General features: G+C 33.8%; 1 protein-coding gene across 2 annotated transcripts in view; it reads left to right on the top strand.

Moving 5' to 3' along the window:
* The window catches only part of LOC143251873 (uncharacterized), a 72,873-nt gene that overhangs the window by 14,181 nt on the left and 40,934 nt on the right, over positions 1-17,758 (top strand). The window contains exons 2-4 of one of the 2 annotated variants that reach the window (XM_076503181.1): positions 5,612-5,800; positions 7,516-7,739; positions 9,255-9,370. In XM_076503181.1, coding sequence (XP_076359296.1) covers positions 5,612-5,800; positions 7,516-7,739; positions 9,255-9,370 — 529 coding nt within the window. Of the gene's footprint in view, positions 1-5,611; positions 5,801-7,136; positions 7,246-7,515; positions 7,740-9,254; positions 9,371-17,758 lie in introns of those variants that run through there. The other variant, XM_076503182.1, reaches the window with a different exon arrangement.

The raw sequence follows: 17,758 nt of genomic DNA, 5'->3' as shown, positions 1-17,758 counted from the left end.
ATCTATAACCTTCCTAGTGTGATTTGTAACTGAATGACCAACAATGACATGAGATTTGCGCGTGCTCTGGGAGAGATGATGCTGTTTTGTTTGTAGATAGTGAGTTCTTCGTTCAATGGAAACAAACTTTATGGACAGTATAGTATTTTTATTTTCTAGCAGCTAAAGCAAATTAGATATACTGTTGTATAACGTTGCGTTCATTGTTATTATAACCAAGCTTAATTCTACTTTCTATTACAAAAACGACTTATCATTGTTAGATCATTTTATGGATTAGGACTAATTTAAATCTACTAAACTCATCAAGCCAGGCATAACTTTTAACACAGTGTGGTATTTCTGACTTTATTGTTTTGTTTATTATATTATTATTATTCTGCTTTCTTACTTCAGTATATGGATTTAAAAATCCATAGCGGTTCTTCTAATTTACATATTTTCGCTCGAAAGATGTTATTAGATTTATGGCCGAATATGTTGTCAATAACGAGGTTACTATAATGACGAAATAGCTCATTCTAATGATTACAAGTAGAATAGTTTCAGTAGTATATCTAATTATTACTGCGTTCTAAACAAACTTTCTCATGTTTGCTTACTCTCTTTCAAATGTTACAATATACATTCTTACGCTTTGTTTGTTTGTTTGTTTTGGAATTTCGCACAAAGCTACTCGAGGGCTATCTGTGCTAGCCGTCCCTAATTTAGCAGTGTAAGACTAGAGGGAAGGCAGCTAGTCATCACCACCCACCGCCAACTCTTGAGCTACTCTTTTACCAACGAAAAGTGGGATTGACCGTAACATTATAACGCCCCCACGGCTGGGAGGGCGAGCATGTTTAGCGCGACGCAGGCGCGAACCCGCGACCCTCGGATTACGAGTCACGCGCCTTACGCGCTTGGCCATGCCAGGCCTCATTCTTACGCAACTTGTCCGTTAGGTAAGTATATAGCCTCTAAAACAAACTTTTTATATAAAGTGTGAATATAGAGGCGGCATATAAAAAATGTCAAAAAATATACATTAACGATATGTTTTTATTACCAGGCCCTCTGGTGGGTGAAGGAAAGCGTGCACCAGATTTCAGACAGTGTACACACAAACATAACAGGCTGGCTTATATAAATTTTGCAGAGTTTCACATGAGTTCCTTTGACACCATTTCATTAACGGTCAATAAATACATATATTTTAGATAAAACTTGTATCTCTTCAATGTTTCAGTTGATAACAGTATAACTGGTGTACATCAGGAACATGACGTCACTGTATTTCTTGAACAATGACGATTTTCTCAAAGCCAGTCAAGAACGTGTCCTGCACTTGGCTAGTTTTAAACAGATTTACAACGATGTAGTAACTTATATTATTTCATACTCATAGATCAACTAACTAAACTTAGAGAATGTTCATTTTTTACTTTCAGGACATAGCCTCTTAACAATACTATTAGGCTATACTTTATTGCTAAATAACATAATAGAACTACTATTGTTGGAACGTATTGTTTACGAAAACGTTCCAGCTTTTCTATATATTATAAATTGCTATATAAGGAACCATTTATTTTCTATATGATTTTCGCGAGCTTGCATCATCAAGAAGATGCGTGAATGTGCACGCACATGGATATCTAATAATACCTAGGTGCACACTCTCAGGGTCCACTTAGTATGGATGAAATTTTGAAGTTTATTGGTTCTTTGCTCTTGGTACTATGGCGGTCACATATTCTTTCTTATGTGGTTTTTCGCTAGCTTGCCTCGTGAAAAAAAAAAAGATGCGTATCTTTATTTACTTTAGAACAATACTATATCATCAATGTTACCTCTGTTTACATTATAACAGAACTATGTCATCGATGTTACCTTTGTTTACTTTATAACAAAACTATGTCACCTTTGTTTACTTTATGACAATACCATGTTACGAATGTTACATTTTATAACAATACTATGTTACCTTTGTTTACTTTATGACAATACCATGTTACGAATGTTACATTTTATAACAATACTATGTTACTTTTGTTTACTTTATGACAATACCATGTTACGAATGTTACATTTTATAACAATACTATGTTACTTTTGTTTACTTTATGACAATACCATGTTACGAATGTTACATTTTATAACAATACTATGTTACTTTTGTTTACTTTATGACAATACCATGTTACGAATGTTACATTTTATAACAATACTATGTTACCTTTGTTTACTTTATGACAATACCATGCTACGAATGTTACATTTTATAACAATTCTATGTTACCTTTGTTTACTTTTCTTTATACTATAACAATATTATATCCTATCACTCAATACATAATTTAATGTTTGTATTTCCTTTCTTGCTGGTTCACTATTTGAATTGTCGTAGCATACAGACATGTTAAACACAACTGAGAAATAAAGATTTATTTAAAAAAAAACATTTTGCGAAAAACATAAATTTAGAAACTGACTGAAAGTATAATTATAACCGTACAAAAATCAGTTAATCGCCAACTTGCATGAGGTTGCCTACATGTACGAGGCAGGCCTAAGGCCAAAAATTTATGTGAAATATAAAATTAATCTTATTTTCCATTTGAGACCACTTTCAATCATTGACAGTTAGTAAACTGATGTTTTCATCTAACAGTTGTTAATATTAAATTAAATATCTTCTATTTTGTCGTTTATGTTTAATTTGCTTTTATGTTTGTTTGTTTGTTTGTTTTTGAATTTCACACAAAGCTACTCGAGGGCTATCTGTGCTAGTCGTCCCTAATTTAGATGTGTAAGACTAGAGGGAAGGCAGCTAGTCATCACCACTCACCGCCAACTCTTGCGCTACTCTTTTATCAACGAATAGTGGGATTGACGGTAACTTTATAACGCCCCCACGGCTGAAAGGGCGAGCATGTTTGGCGCGACGGGGATGCGAACCCACGACCTTCAGATTACGAGTCGCACGCCTTAACACGCTTGGCCATGCCGGGCCAATTTGCTTTTATATTATGCAAGTTTCCAAGTCCAGAAAATCGTGTCCAAAGTTAGAAGTCGTTGTTCGTGAAGTTTAGGGTGAACATTAGAACGGAGTCGGTTTTGTTGATTGACCCAATCAACAAACTACATCAGTGGTTCCTAACCTTTTTTATGCATCACATCCCTAAAAATTTTTTAATATGTTCTCGCACCCCTCACAGTAATTATTTATTTAAGAATAAAGGTGAAGGTGGCCAAAACAAATGTTATCTCGCACCCCTGGTTGGGAACCACTGAACTACATGGTAGAAAAAATAACCAGGCTATTATACAAATCTATAGACTGATCCAGAAATTCTTGAATTCACATAATAAGAATAATAATACTCACAACAATAATAATTTACTATCATTATCATATATTTATAACGATATTTGATTAGTACGTAGATAATATTGAATTACCCATGCGTTACGTTTTATTTCGGTAAAACAGTTTCAAAAGGTGACGTTTCGTTTTCTAGTTACGATCGTTCGCTTCTTTTCATACTGGTGAATGAAATGTAATTTGAATACCTTTAATAAATTTGTCTTAAATCTAACGGAGGCGTTGTCGTTCGGCAGGTTTTAACTTCTTATGGTAGGGGATCGTCAATCCAATTCAGTATCCGATAAAATAGTCACGAGTGTTTAATACATACACACAAGTATCATTTATTTATTACAATAATATGTACAATTATATGCAAATAAAACCATAAATGAGGTAAACAGTCACACCAACGAGTGTAATAATTCAACAACTTCTATGAATAAAAAAAAATTGCAAATATAAATTTTTGATTTGTGACTTTTCGCCTTACATTCTTAATACAACCTGGAAAACTTCGAATCCCCGTCACACCAAACATGCTCGCCCTTTCAGCTAAGGGGGAGTTATAATGTGATGGTCAATCCTACTATTCGTTGGTAAAAGAGTAGCCCAAGAGTTGGCGGTGGGTGGTGATGACTAGTTGCCTTCCTTCTAGTCTTACACTGCAAAATTAGGGACAGCTAGCGCAGATAGACCTCGTGTAGCTTTGCACGAAATTCCAAAACAAACAAAGACCGTTACGAAATAGATTAATACAGATTATTGTAACACCTATAAGTTCGTGCATTTTATCTAAAATCCTGTAAGATGTAAGTAATTAAATTTACTGTTATTGGGTGGAAAAGTCAGTTGTGGTGTACAGATGATTTACTTTGTTATCACTTTCAACAGCTACCAGTGTGTAAGTTTGTTAAACAGTGTGATATGTTATGTCAAATAGTTCATATTCTAATTTTCTCTCCGGGATATTTACTATAATTTAATCTATCGTTTTTATATTTCATGTTTAAGAAGCACAATTACAGAAACAATCAACTTGAGCTTGCATATGTTATAAGTGTTCCATTTAAACAGCACTTCGTAACCAAGTGCTTCACTCTATACACGTTGTTTTTGTTTCAGTATCAAATGAACGAATCTTGTACTTCGGCTCGTATATTAAATTACCTAGTGAATAAAACCAGTAAAATAAATCGCCTGGTATCTCTTTATTCCAGTGTTATATTTATTATTCCAATCAGTGCGAACAGTACCTTTTTTAACCGGTTAAGCCTAGCCTCCCACTTGTATTTTAATAGTTAGCAATGGTTGTTGTAGTAAAGTCCAGCTTTTTTAACGATATTACAAATAATGCAAACTTACCACAATCCTCTAGTAATATAAACATAAAAAAATCACTCGAAAAACAGTATGTAAGACAAGCAGAGAAATGCTTAGTTTCTTTGATAAAAACACATTAATAAACGTATTCGAAAACAACCTAAAATCAAATATATAAAATTTTAAAACACAAACAAGAACTTAAACTAGTATTTAGTATATTTAAATTAGAAATAGTAATGTGAAAACTGTAAATACACCTATGAAAATCATGGGTATTCACAAACGTTTCGATAATAAACCATTCGTTAACAACACACCAGCTTAAAGCCTAAATATAATTTGACACTATTTTTATAATTCAGTTTATGTAGAAATAAACTATATTTTATTCTTTGGTACAGAGGTATGTCTGCGAACTTACAACGCTAGAAACCGTGGTTGGATACTCGTGGTGGGTAGAGCACAGATAGATCATTGGACAGCTTCGTACTTAACTACAAATTGTTTTGACAGACTGTCATGCATGATGAACAAACCAGTATAATCAGCACCTGCCTGTTGTTAAAAAACACTATTTCTTTATATACCACAATTTTTACTAAAAGTGGAATTCATTATATCCATCATTTTAAAGTCCCTAATATAATTATAGTAGCTGAAACGTGAAATTAGATGTTTTCTGATGAATAAATTTCTACACATTTCAAAATTGTCTTTTAAACTGCGTAAATATCGGATTCGTAAAACTAGTTTGATTTTGTTGTAGTAGTGGTTCGAAACGCCATATATTAGGCTTAGGACAGATATAATTTTCTTGTAAATATATGATATATTGCTACATAAAAAAAAATTGTTTTATTAAATATTAATAAAGATATGAGAGTTCCACCCTAACACTTATTAAACAATTTTACACTTCCTAAATTATATTTACAGGTTCAGTGCCACAAGTCGAATTGTACACTACTGGAAATACGTTTTACCATTCTTCTCAGAAATGTATGGTTCAATTTTTATCCCACTACTACAGTACGAGCATTGCTAGTAGCGACATCTCACGGCGTGGAAGAAGACGGCAAATATTTCCTGCTGTTAGAGGTAAAATGAGACGAAGAAGTAAAAGAGGTGAGATTGACTGATTTATGTTATGACACATAATAGATAAAACTATACTTACCTGGTACATGTATCAAAACTTACCTGGTACATGTATCAAATATATATACATTAAACTATACTTACCTGGTACATGTATCAAATAAATATACATTAAACTATACTTACCTGGTACATGTATCAAAACTTACCTGGTACATGTATCAAATATATATACATTAAACTATACTTACCTGGTACATGTATCAAATAAATATACATTAAACTATACTTACCTGGTACATGTATCAAATAAATATACATTAAACTATACTTACCTGGTACATGTATCAAATAAATATACATTAAACTATACTTACCTGGTACATGTATCAAATAAATATACATTAAACTATACTTACCTGGTACATGTATCAAATAAATATACATTAAACTATACTTACCTGGCACATGTATCAAATAAATATACATTAAACTATACTTACCTGGTACATGTATCAAATAAATATACATTAAACTATACTTACCTGGTACATGTATCAAATAAATATACATTAAACTATACTTACCTGGTACATGTATCAAGTATATATACATTAAACTATACTTACCTGGTACATGTATCAAATATATATACATTAAACTATACTTACCTGGTACATGTATCAAATAAATATACATTAAACTATACTTACCTGGTACATGTATCAAATAAATATACATTAAACTATACTTACCTGGCACATGTATCAAATAAATATACATTAAACTATACTTACCTGGTACATGTATCAAATAAATATACATTAAACTATACTTACCTGGTACATGTATCAAATAAATATACATTAAACTATACTTACCTGGTACATGTATCACATAAATATACATTAAACTATACTTACCTGGCATATGTATCAAATAAATATACATTCAATCACAAGAGTCAACATTAAACATTAGTTTATTTTTTTAAAAATCGTAAATTTTATAACCCAGACATGTTATTGTGCTTGACATATATTTCTGTTCTGTTGCGTGAGGGAAGAAAATTACTACTTTGTTAAATCCTTAGGCAGTTTCCTGCTCATTTTGCTTTTAATTATTCAACACAATACGTTTGTTCACAAAACCTACGAGAAAAGTATATCATTATACATGAATATATAAATGAACACACGCGTGTTACATGAAATAAACTAACACCATCCTTCCTGATTTTTTGCTCAAGTTATATGTATATATATTTCAATATCCGTGAACGTCGCTAAAAGTAAAGTCGCTAGCACCAAAGGTGAAGCAATATATTCTCGTAATGACGTAATTACAGCAGAATATCTGAAACAAGGATGAGCCGGCGATGCTGACGTATTCCCTCTCTCTAAGCCTAAGGTATAGAAGCAGCTGCTATGAACAAAAGCTAATAACTCGAAAAAATTAACTTGTTTTGTGTGGTAAGTTATAAATTGAAACCTTTTACAGAAAAATAAAGAAAGAGAGAGAGAACAAACGTCGTGGGATTAATTATTCGAAAAAGAACTAAATATAAAATAGTATATTTTCTTATTAGTCGTCTTCCAGTAAAATATAGTCTTAGGCATACACAGAAATCTAATCGTTAGTTTTTAGATCGATATCTTTCGTGTTTGTTTTTTTTAGTTTCTATGAATTCAAATAGACATGTTGGTGTGTGACACAGTTTTTCTTTTCTATTGTGCCACTAGATATGACTGTGGGAGAACGTTCGCCGATTCCACTAAAGCCGACATTGGCGAGAACTATGTCTGCTAGACGTCGCCGCCAGAGGCCGACTAAAACGCCTCACGCTGATCAGGTGCTGGGAGCTCTGTGGAAGATGGCGGAACCTCGACAGAGTGTATGGAATCGAGTAGAAGTGGAAGACGATTCTGAAATAGAAGAAGTTGAGGAACTGGATTCTTGTCTAATGGTGAGGTGAAACTTAAGAAAATATTCAGGAAGAAGCTAGTGTGTAAAATAACATTTGTGTATGAGTGACATGGCATACGTAGATATAAATACTTATAAAGCGTGTGTGATAGCACAAGAGGTAACTTCAATAGGTTTTGGCAAACAAAAAAGAAATCCAACTAAACTGTTTTCGTAATGCTGTAGACATCCATCCATCCATGTGTTTGTGTTTTTGCTGTCTATTATACGTGTGAACGTCTTTGTTCGTTTATCACTGTGTATATTTGATTGTCTGTTTGTTCATTTCCAGTGTAGATAGATCACACGAATTCTCTATATTATACATTTTACAAACGTAGATTAAAATCCGTAATAAGCTGTATTTTGGTTTCAGGTTCAACAAAAGCTGCTTCTAATAGTGTTTTTTTTATTATTTGTTTCCACCATTTACAATTTTGAAAAGTTTCGATTGTCACGCTACTGTATCCATCATTATAATTTGTACGTAATCAAGAAATGTTTTCACTTACCCTAATTTCAGTTTTTTCGCAATATATTGAAGTTCAATGTAAGCACGCTATTGTCCGTTCGGTATCCTTGGTAACTTTGACGTCATATTTCTTATTTTAATACTAAATCATACTTTTAAATAAACGGTGATATTAGGAATCTATTTATAAAAACAACAACATAATAACTTTACATGATCATACACTACATGTAAATTGTGATAGAAAATCATTTACCGTTTCTGTAAACTTAATAACATTTATTTTATCATTATTTTACCCAACACGTAGTGTTGCATGTGTGTGTGTGCGCGCGCGCGATTCATTTGCAAATTGATACAAATGGCTTATCTCATAACACCGTACTTTATCTATGTCACAGCTGAAATGTACTTTTCTTTTTTTCCAATAATACTCAGAAACTAATTTTTCAGTGCATTATAAAACACAAACTGCATTCTTCATTATCTGGATGTCAGTGCGAAAAAACAACAACACAATTGTTCTATTTTTAACAGAATTGTTTTTGTTTGGTTTATCGGAGGGGGATAAAGAACTTCGCGGGATATATTATCTTGACCCTTGGTCAAAGGGCAAGATCAGAAGAATGGACGTTTTTCAAACGAAGCAAAAAACAATTAGATTGTCGCTAAGCGCAAAGCTGCTCTATAAGCCATCTGTGCTTTACCTACCATACGTATTGGAACTCAGTTTTCAGGGTTATAAACCTTTAGACTTGCCACTGAACAGCAACAGTTTGAATTATCGTTTCATTGTTTTATTTTAAAAGCGTCCCGATGGCTCAACGTTAAATCTAAGGGCTTATCAAGCTAAAATTGAGTTTCAGTACCTGCTGGGGGCATAGTTTTGCGCTTATTAACAAACAATAAAATAATCTTAATTATTATAAAACACAGAATTATTTTGTGACTTAATCGCCAGTCATTATGGTTGTAATTACTAGACCGACAGAGATGAATAGAAGTTATGTTTTTAACCCGCTAATTTTAATCCTTTTTTAACAGCCTTATGACCAATTACAAAGTGAGCAGAGCAGAAGTTCGACAGGAGTCAGTAGTTCAGATAGACTACCAAGCTCCTCTTCTTTAGAAGACCCCTGCAGTCCCTCCGATTACAAAAAGTGAGTACTTTGTAATGACATACATATATTTTGTATTTCTGTAGTGTTTTATATTAATGCTTTTGTCTTGTTTGTTTTCGAATTTCGCACAAAACTACACGAGGGCTATCTGCGCTAGCCGTCCCTAATTTAACAGTGTAAGACTAGAGGGAAGGCAGCTAGTCATCACCACCCACCGTCAACTCTTGGGCTACTCTTTTATCAACGAATAGTGGAATTGACCGTCACATTATAATGCCCCCCACGGCTGAAAGGGCGAGCATGTTTGGTGTGACGGGGATCGAGCACGGGACCCTCAGATTATGAGTCGAGCACCTTAACCACCTGGCCATGCCGGGCTCTAGAAATTGTTATCTTAGAGTATAATATAATCACAGAGGTAGAGAAAATATAAGAAGTAAAAGAGTTAAAAGTCGTTAATGACCCAGAGGGGCCCAAGTTGTGAATATGGGAGTTCAATTGCTTGAGGGGTCCAAGCTGTAAATCTGGGAGTTCAATGGCTTGAGGGGTCCAAGTTGTAAATCTTGGAGTTCAATGGCTTGAGGGGTCCAAGCTGTAAATCTTGGAGTTCAATGGCTTGAGGGGTCCAAGCTGTAAATCTTGGAGTTCAATGGCTTGAGGGGTCCAAGCTGTAAATCTTGGAGTTCAATGGCTTGAGGGGTCCAAGTTGTGAATCTGGAAGGTCAATGACTTAGAGGGGTCCAAGTTGTGAATCTTGGAGTTCAATGGCTTGAGGGGTCCAACTTGTGAATCTTGGAGTTCAATAGCTTGAGGGGTCCAAGCTGTAAATCTTGGAGTTCAATGGCTTGAGGGGTCCAAGCTGTAAATGTTGGAGTTCAATGGCTTGAGGGGTCCAAGTTGTGAATCTGGGAGTTCAATTGCTTGAGGGGTCCAAGTTGTGAATCTGGGAGTTCAATTGCTTGAGGGGTCCAAGCTGTAAATTTTGGAGTTCAATGGCTTGAGGGGTCCAAGTTGTGAATCTGGGAGGTCAATGACTTAGAGGGGTCTAAGTTGTGAATCTTGGAGTTCAATGGCTTGAGGGGTCCAAGTTGTGAATCTGGGAGGTCAATGACTTAGAGGGGTCCAAGTTGTGAATCTGGGAGTTCAATGGCTTGAGGGGTCCAAGTTGTGAATCTGGGAGGTAAATGACTTAGAGGGGTCCGAGTTGTGAATCTGAGAGTCCACTGTTCACGACCTATTGCTGCAAAAAGACACAAGTATTGTACTCTGGAGTCGTAGGTTCTTATAAGAGTGACAGTAAAATATCATTATTAGATCAGACAAGAATTGTCAGTAGATGCTGGCTTTCATTTAATCAATTCAAAGTTAATAACAGTTTAATTAGTTCAGAGTTAGGGACATATATACATAGAAAACTTCTTGAGTAACGTTGCGCAAAATTCTGAACAACAAAAAAAAGACAAAACGTTTCAGTTTGTAAGTTTTAGTTTGTAAGTCCTTGATCTGAACTTATTAACGATGATTCAACGTTATTTAACGAAAACGTATATTCACACAGACAAAAAAAAATGACTTGACGAGATATAACAGTGAAAGATGACAAGTAGGGTGTTATAGAGGTGATCAGAAGGTTACACACTAAAAGAGCGAAGCATCGGCCAAAGCAAAGAGCAAAGGCCTCCCTCCTGCCAGTTATGGAGTCCCCTCGCAATACGTTTGTCGATGCGGAGCTAAGACAACTAGGGACCATCCTTAATTCACAAAACACATTAATTTTGTCTGTAGTTGTCCCCTTCCAACCAACCGTTTTTCTAGAGAGGAAATATAATGACTGATCGTTCATATTTACAAACCTTTGGAATTTGTGCTGTATAACCTTTAGTATTTTACTTGGTTTCATTTTGTGTATGTGTTTATGGTAATTTTGAAATCAGAATGTTTAAAGAGAACAAATATGCCACTTTGAACACATCATGCTAGTCGTATAAGTATTTAATCTCCAATTAGAATAATAATATAAATGCACGTGTTTGGGACATGTGAGAGTGTTCAATGCACAGCCTCGAGATTAAACTTATCTTTTATTAATCATAGTATTAGGTTCGAATCATCATGGTCGTTTCGAAAGACTTACAGAAACGTGTTAGGAGGATGAGAAACCTACAGTCTAGTAGAACTCCCCGCATGTCTTAAAAATTAAGGCAGCTAGTCATCACCACCCACCGCCAACTCTTGGGCTACTTTTTACCAACAAATAGTGAGATTGACCGTACATTATAACGCCCCCACAGCTGAAAGAGCGAGCATGTTTGGTGTAACGGGGATTCCAACCTGCGACCCTCAGATTATGACTCGAGTACCTTATCCACTTGGCTAATATCTTAGTAATTTATAACTGAAGGCGAAATACTAGCGAAAATAAACGTATTGCTTTAATAACCAATCATTAAACAACATGTTTAATTTATTCATAATACTTAAGTACGTTTATTTCCTTCCTACTCTAGTGGTCAAAATAAATACTGTAATTTATTTTTTATTGTTCTTTATTGTTGAAAGAAACTGACAGAATAAATAAATAAGTACAGGGTTCGTGGTCAGATAAGTAATCATTGTTTGAACAAATTTGTTTGTTTATAGTGTTATACAGAATCAGAAACAAACCACGTGTCTTCGTTATTGTTTGTGTTATTGTTCAGCTATGTTGTTTCAGAATTGTTAGAATATAATAGAGCGACACCTAGTTGATACAGTAATAAGAGCATCTGATACAAACATCTATCCAGGATATAAAATAATTCCTTGTCATGTGACTTCATAATTAACTCCAAAAATAAGAAGAACGCCCTTAACCACAGGGGCACCCAGCTGATGACATAAGGCATATTGGTCAAAGAGGACTATTTTTAATTATTATCGTAGACGCTTAGCAATTTTTTTCTAAAAGATGCTACAACACAGTTGTTACGTGATTCGCTGTGTAAATTATTCCAATCCAAGTTAGAACAGTTTCAAAAATTAACATCAGGTGTCGCTGTCATCGCAGAGAGACTATAAATTTATGAAATGTAATATGCTGATATTTTTGCTGCCGTTGAAAATTACAAGTTAAAAGTTACTTTTTATTCAGGGTTTGTCTCATCAACATTCAGATTAACTTTCCATATTCTTAAATATTTTTCTATACTGTTGTGAAACGTTTTATTATGCTAATCGTATTTAAGTAAAAATTATGGTTGTTTTGTTCATAATGTATTTACACTAGGAGCAGATTCTATAAATAAATACTAGAAAAATCTATATCCACTTTAGTATTACAACAATAAAGTACATTTCTATGAAACCTTCTCACTTAACCGAATATTTTTACGTTGACAAGATGAACAGCAACTTGCCGTATAGCATTCTTGTCAAGACATTGGTAGCAGTTTTTGTTCTAGAAACAGGAATATTCTTATAAAGACATTGATAATAATTTCTTATAAAATTATTAGAAATTTCGCGTGTAGTTAGTTTGAATGTGCCAAACCATGTTTTTATTAGCTTTCAACGTCTCACGTAGTTTATACGAAACAGTTGGTAACAGCTTTCCTTCTCTACCCATTAGAACCCCCGTTCTTTTCGTATAAGCTAAACTAATTGTTTAGCTTTTCTGTATTTTTAAAGTATTTATGGTAATATACGTTGTTCGTAAGCAGATAACGTATAAAACGGCCCCAGTTTAACATTTCAATGTGTTCTAATGGTTTGAATGTCTTCTGTTGTATTAAACTGTGGTCAACACTGCTATTACAAAATGTAATCACGCCTCTTCCATACTCCAATCCTAATTTAACCACTGTATGAAACTGTGGCTGTTTTTAAGTGTATACATTTTGAAATATTCTAGGGTTAATAATATCTCATTTACTGAAGGTCTTTTGTTATAAATTATTGTTATTAGTATATAGAAAATTAAATTTCACATGCTACTTTGATGTGAATTTCAACGTAACAATTTCGTTCAAAGTGTTAGCAGTGTGTTACCAAAACGTCACTATATTTGTCATAATTTGACACAAAAACAGCAATAAATACCTATATTTGTGTAAGGCCCGGCATGGCCAGGTGGTTAAGGCATTCGACTCGTAATCTGAGGGTCGCGGGTTCGAATTCCTGTCACACCGAACATGTTCGTACTTTTAGCCGTGTGGGAGTTATAATGTGACGGTCAATTCTACTCTTTGTTAGTAAAAGAGTAGGCTAAGAGTTGGCAGTTGGTGGTGATGACTAGCTGCTTTCCCTCTAGTGTTACACTTCGAAATTAGGGTCAGCTAGCGCACGAAAGTGAAGAAAAACAAACAAACATTATTTGTGTAAAACGTTCTTATTTGTAATTCTGTTTTATTTTTTTCCAGCATTAATTATGAATATTAAAGTTGATGTTTATTTACATTACAGAAGAAACGTATTGATTTGTATATTCACAGAAACACTGTGTTATTTTACACCAATATAAACTGTGGTCTTCCAACACAGGACTGCTGTAGCAACATAAACACAGTTTCAGTATGTTTTCTAACAACATTAGTGACGTACGATTTTGGATTCAAAATTGTGATCATTTAAACAGATTGTTGCGTCATGAAATTGTTTTTTATGTAGATGTAGATAGTTTTAAAGTCAAAACAAAGACTGTTTTCCCACAGTCATTGTCTTGTTTTCAACTTCAGTCATGCTTTAGTCATTCAAACATCAGACTTGTGTTGTTTTTAAACAGTTTTTTTATAGTAACTGTTTCATATGGTAGGTTATTTATATACGCGGTTCTTATCACAGAAATGTCAGTTACCAATATCGCTTTACCACAGATTTGTTTACTTCATGTTTTGTGTTAGTTTAAACTGTTGTACTTAATGACCGTAAAAATATGTGAACTTTTTTCCGACACTGGATATATTAAATAAAGAAGATTTTAAAAACATATGTTCATTCCACCACTCCAGAGATCTGATTTCTTCATCTGGTTTCCAGATGAATAACAGAAATGTTCGAAACCGTTTACATTTAAATGTAACATGTTCAGATAATTTCGTTTTTAATTTCTCGCAAAGCTACGCTAGGGTCATCTACGCTAGCCGTCTCTAATTTAGCAATGTAAGACTAGAGGGAAGGCATTTAGTCATCACCACCAACCGCCAACTCTTGGGCTACTCTTTTACTAACAAATAGTGGGATTGACCGTAACTTTATAACGCCCCGACGGCTGAAGGGGCGAGCATGTTTGGTGTGACGGAGATACGAACTCACGATCCTTAGATAACGAGTCGAGCCCCTTAACCACCTGGCCATGTCGGGCCTAACATATTCGAAAATAGGAAGTTTTGTTGTTATTTTTACTAAATTTGTGTAGTTTTACTAATTGAAAAAACTGTGTTTTTGGTATTTCTCCACACAAGAAAACTAAACAGTGGAACGTAGGTCATAGTGAGAATTTAAGATGTAACTACATATTACGTTTTTTAACCAATAAATAATTATTACAGTGTAAACACCTTTTCCAACTGGCGACGTATTACTTTGATTATACTTGCTACAAGAAATTAGGCCTATCATATTTTTAAACACAGCATTTTTTTATCTATTAGCTTCTTAGAGATTTTCGAGAATTAGAAGAGTACATTATAATAACATTCCAGTTGGCCTGATGAGCTCTGGATTGACCAAAGCGCGTCGTCGGTAATGGATATGGCGAATACTATGTGGTTGGAATACTATTATTATATATTATTCTAATTATTGAATATCCATAAAGGACTAGATAAAGAATGTAGATTTTAAAAATATGATAGGCCTAATATTTTAATAATTATAATTATTTATTTCGTATATTTAAGAAAGCAATAAAGGAAGAAAAGCTGCTGTCATTACCGTTGGGTGTAGCCTAACGTATTGGGTAATGTAACACAAAACTGGTATTTCCATCTTACTCAAGGTTCGTTTAACTGAAAGTCGTTATAACTGGACAAAAGAGGCGACTAATATAACTTACTGACCTTTTCATACCTTGTATCTTGAATAAAATTATTCATAATTTCTTTAACAACTAAAAACATTTAGTCAGTAAAATAATCGCTGTGTTATCCGATTTTTATAACATTATTTACAAAAATTGGGTTCCAGTAGTCCAAACCTTCAAAATTATTAATGAGTATAATTAGCAGTGTATTGCTACAAAAATATAATAATGCAAAGATTAAAGTATCGTCTCAGAACGTCACTGTGTAAGTAAGAATTAATTTCTTGTACTAAAATAATATGTACGTTTTTTATTTTTTGTTAATATATCTGATTTACCTTTAAAAATATAAGAAAACTATGAAACTAAATGTTTCAAGTAACTGTTACTTTTATTTATTGCAGTGCTATTAATTCAACATGTCCCTCTGGTGGCTATTTACTGTATAAATACGAAATACAGTGATTTAAAATAAATCATTATTAGTGTGTACTTTACATTTTTTATATTTAATATTTATTAATCTTCTATTAATAGCGTATTTATTAATTACAAATAATTTTTACTATGTTCAATTTTAAATATACATAAAAATACAAGCCTCACTCGAGTAAAGTGCGTGTGTTTTCTTATAGCAAAACCACATCAAGCTATCTTCTGAGTCCACCCTGGGGGATCGAACCGCTGGTTTTAGTGTTATAAATCTGTGGACTTATCGCTCAACTCGCGGGGGGGCATAAATATTGCGTTATTGTTGTTGTTTTGAATTATGCACAGAGCTACTCAATGGACTATCTGTGCTCTGCCCACCGCGGGTATCGAAACCCGGTTTTTAGCGTTGTAAGTCCGCAGACATACCGCTGAGCCACTTGGGGGCTAAATATTGTGAGTCGTAACATGTGTCGTTAAAGATTGTTTTAACAACTGAGAAAAAGATTATAACGCTAAAATTCTGGGTTCGATTTCCCGAAAAGGATACAGAGGGATAACCCATTATTTAGAATTGCGGTAAAACGAACAAACGAAAAGCTCGTCTTAATTATAATATAAGCAGAGTAGAAGGAATGAAAGTTACGTTACCATTAAACTTCTGAAAAGCCCATTTATACAGTGTGTTATAAAGTGTTGAAATAAGTGCATAAAATCCTGAGAAACGTGTATGTTCCATGGTAATCACAGTCAAACGTTTTAAACACCTTTAATTATAATTCTTTAAGTTATAAGACAAGGTTTCTGTCTTAAAGTCGTTGTTCTTTGTTTCTTAATGTTTTGTACTTAACTACAAAACCACTGACACTGTTTTACAGTGTTTTATAAGTGTCTGACGTTTCACTGTGAATAAACGTAAATAATTCATTATTAATGAAACCTAGATAAATAAATGAATAATTTTAACTTGGATATTCCATTTACACCCATTCGGAGCTTCTAGCGACATCTTTCCTTCATTTGAACACCAGTTTCTAACACGTGTCATATGTATTCAAAGTACCATAGTAAATATACTATATTAAGAAAACAACCTTCCCATAAATTACACAAAGCGATTATTAATTGGACAAATTAAACTGATCTATTGCACGTGTTACAATCAGGAAAAACACATAGGAGTCTGCTAGAGGTAATTGAATTTATTTTTGAAAAAACAAACGGATATAATAAAGGAGTTGCAATATCTCTCGTTCATTAACTACTACCTTCTTGTACACATGTAATTAGGCTTAATTATTTGTTAGCTGCTGTTTTCACTGTGAAGAACGAAAGTAATACACATTTCGGTAATATATAAAACGCAGATGGATAGAAAGTTTTACATCTTTAATCAATAAATGGAAGATCGATAGCGCCATCTATTCTATTTCACAAAATAAAGTTGTACGAAAAATCATAAAATTTACCGGTGGTTACATGTCCCAGAACTGCATTGTCGTCGAGTCATTTCTTCCCACAAACGTATTATAATATTAATTTCAAGGGACCCAGCAAGTACCAGACTTTTCTTTCTAGCCCATGACTTGTTGATGTCGACTACTCTGTTTAACAGACAGTGGAGAATTGTACCAAAATACAATCAAACCTCACAACAGCCAAGGTTTAAGCAAGTGGGTCCACTCACCGTTGTAGTTAGTTTTTATTACAGTATATTTAGGATATTTCTGGTGTTTAACATTTCTATTATTATACTTTCTTTTCAAGTTGGCGAATCATTAATATAATTAATCTTATTCTTTGATTGTGTGCTTGTTTGTAATAGAGCAAAATCACATTAGACAATTTGCTGAGTCTGTCGTGTCTAACTGAATCCTGGATTTTAGTGCTATACGTTGGTAAACTTCCCTCTGTCCCACCAGGGGTCCAATTTATTTGTCACCAAACATTAGTGTTAGGCTTAGTACCAATGTCTAGTGGCGAGCAAGTTTATTTTTATA

Source organism: Tachypleus tridentatus, chromosome 6, assembly GCF_004210375.1.
Source record: "Tachypleus tridentatus isolate NWPU-2018 chromosome 6, ASM421037v1, whole genome shotgun sequence".
Taxonomy (NCBI): Eukaryota; Metazoa; Arthropoda; class Merostomata; order Xiphosura; family Limulidae; genus Tachypleus; species Tachypleus tridentatus.
Note: the sequence above shows the minus strand (reverse complement) of the source record. Positions and strands in the feature narration are given on the sequence as shown.